This window comes from Gavialis gangeticus, unplaced genomic scaffold (genome assembly GCF_001723915.1).
Source record: "Gavialis gangeticus isolate Ggan-Ray unplaced genomic scaffold, GavGan_comp1, whole genome shotgun sequence".
NCBI classification, from domain to species: domain Eukaryota; kingdom Metazoa; phylum Chordata; order Crocodylia; family Gavialidae; genus Gavialis; species Gavialis gangeticus.
Genome location: NW_017729031.1, coordinates 100,952,332 through 100,953,266, shown reverse-complemented (window position 1 = coordinate 100,953,266; position 935 = coordinate 100,952,332). Strand labels below are relative to the sequence as shown.

At 43.9% G+C, this 935-nt stretch overlaps 1 protein-coding gene across 5 annotated transcripts in view; it reads left to right on the top strand.

Moving 5' to 3' along the window:
- CREB1 (cAMP responsive element binding protein 1) overlaps window positions 1-935 on the top strand; it is an 88,099-nt gene that overhangs the window by 60,817 nt on the left and 26,347 nt on the right. For all 5 annotated transcript variants that reach the window (XM_019523453.1, XM_019523455.1, XM_019523454.1 and 2 more), the window contains one exon: window positions 499-599. In XM_019523453.1, coding sequence (XP_019378998.1) covers window positions 499-599 — 101 coding nt within the window. The remainder of the gene's footprint in view (window positions 1-498; window positions 600-935) is intronic.

The window sequence follows — 935 nt, the reverse complement described above, 5'->3', positions numbered from 1 at the left end:
CGATATATCTCTCTTTTATGCATGCACGCATGCAGGCACACACGCTGCTTTGAGACGCCGCAACAGGCACATGCGCACTCGTCTGGACGTGCCCTATTAAACTATGGAAGCCTTCTTCAAGTTCCATTATGCTCTCAGTGTTTTGTAATTGGCTCCATAGCAATTTGCATTGGTTCCCTTTTTCTTCAGACCCTTCTATTTTCAATCCTGTGTTGCTTCTAGTTACTCCATTTCTAGGCTATCTACTCTGCTTGCTTATTTTTTGAATAGGATGGAAGCAGGTTAGAAAGAAAGAATAACAGAAAGCAAAAAGTCGGTAGAACTCTCTCTAACCTTTAATAAGTGATCTACTGTTACTTTTGATTTCCTAATTGGAAGGCATGTACAGTTGTTGCATTGGTGGTACATTTCACGTAAAGTTAAAAAAGTCCTTTGTATGTTCTTTACTGTGTGTATTTTGTTAAAGTTGATTACAATGATAGTTATTCTTACTTACAGATCTCCACTATTGCAGAAAGTGAAGATTCACAGGAGTCAGTAGACAGTGTCACAGACTCTCAGAAACGCAGAGAGATCCTTTCCAGGCGACCCTCCTACAGGTATAGAGATTAAAAGTGGAAGCATTTTGCTTGATAAATGCATTTACCTAATGGACAGACAAATAGTTTGATTCTGTAATTCAGGGGTTTTGAACCTTTTTAGATCAGTGTACCCTCAGGGGTGGCACACGACTGAACACGGAGTGGAGGCCACTGCCATGTGCGAGCTTCCCTCGTGTCCAGCCAGGCAGGCAAAGCCTGTGCAGGGTGGTGCGTGGTGGTGCTCCATCCCTGCCTGCCTGCACGTACCCCCTAGGGCCTTCTTGCGTACCCCCAGTTGACAACCCCTGCTGTAATTTATAGAATCATAGAAGTAGGGTCGGAAGGGACCTTGTA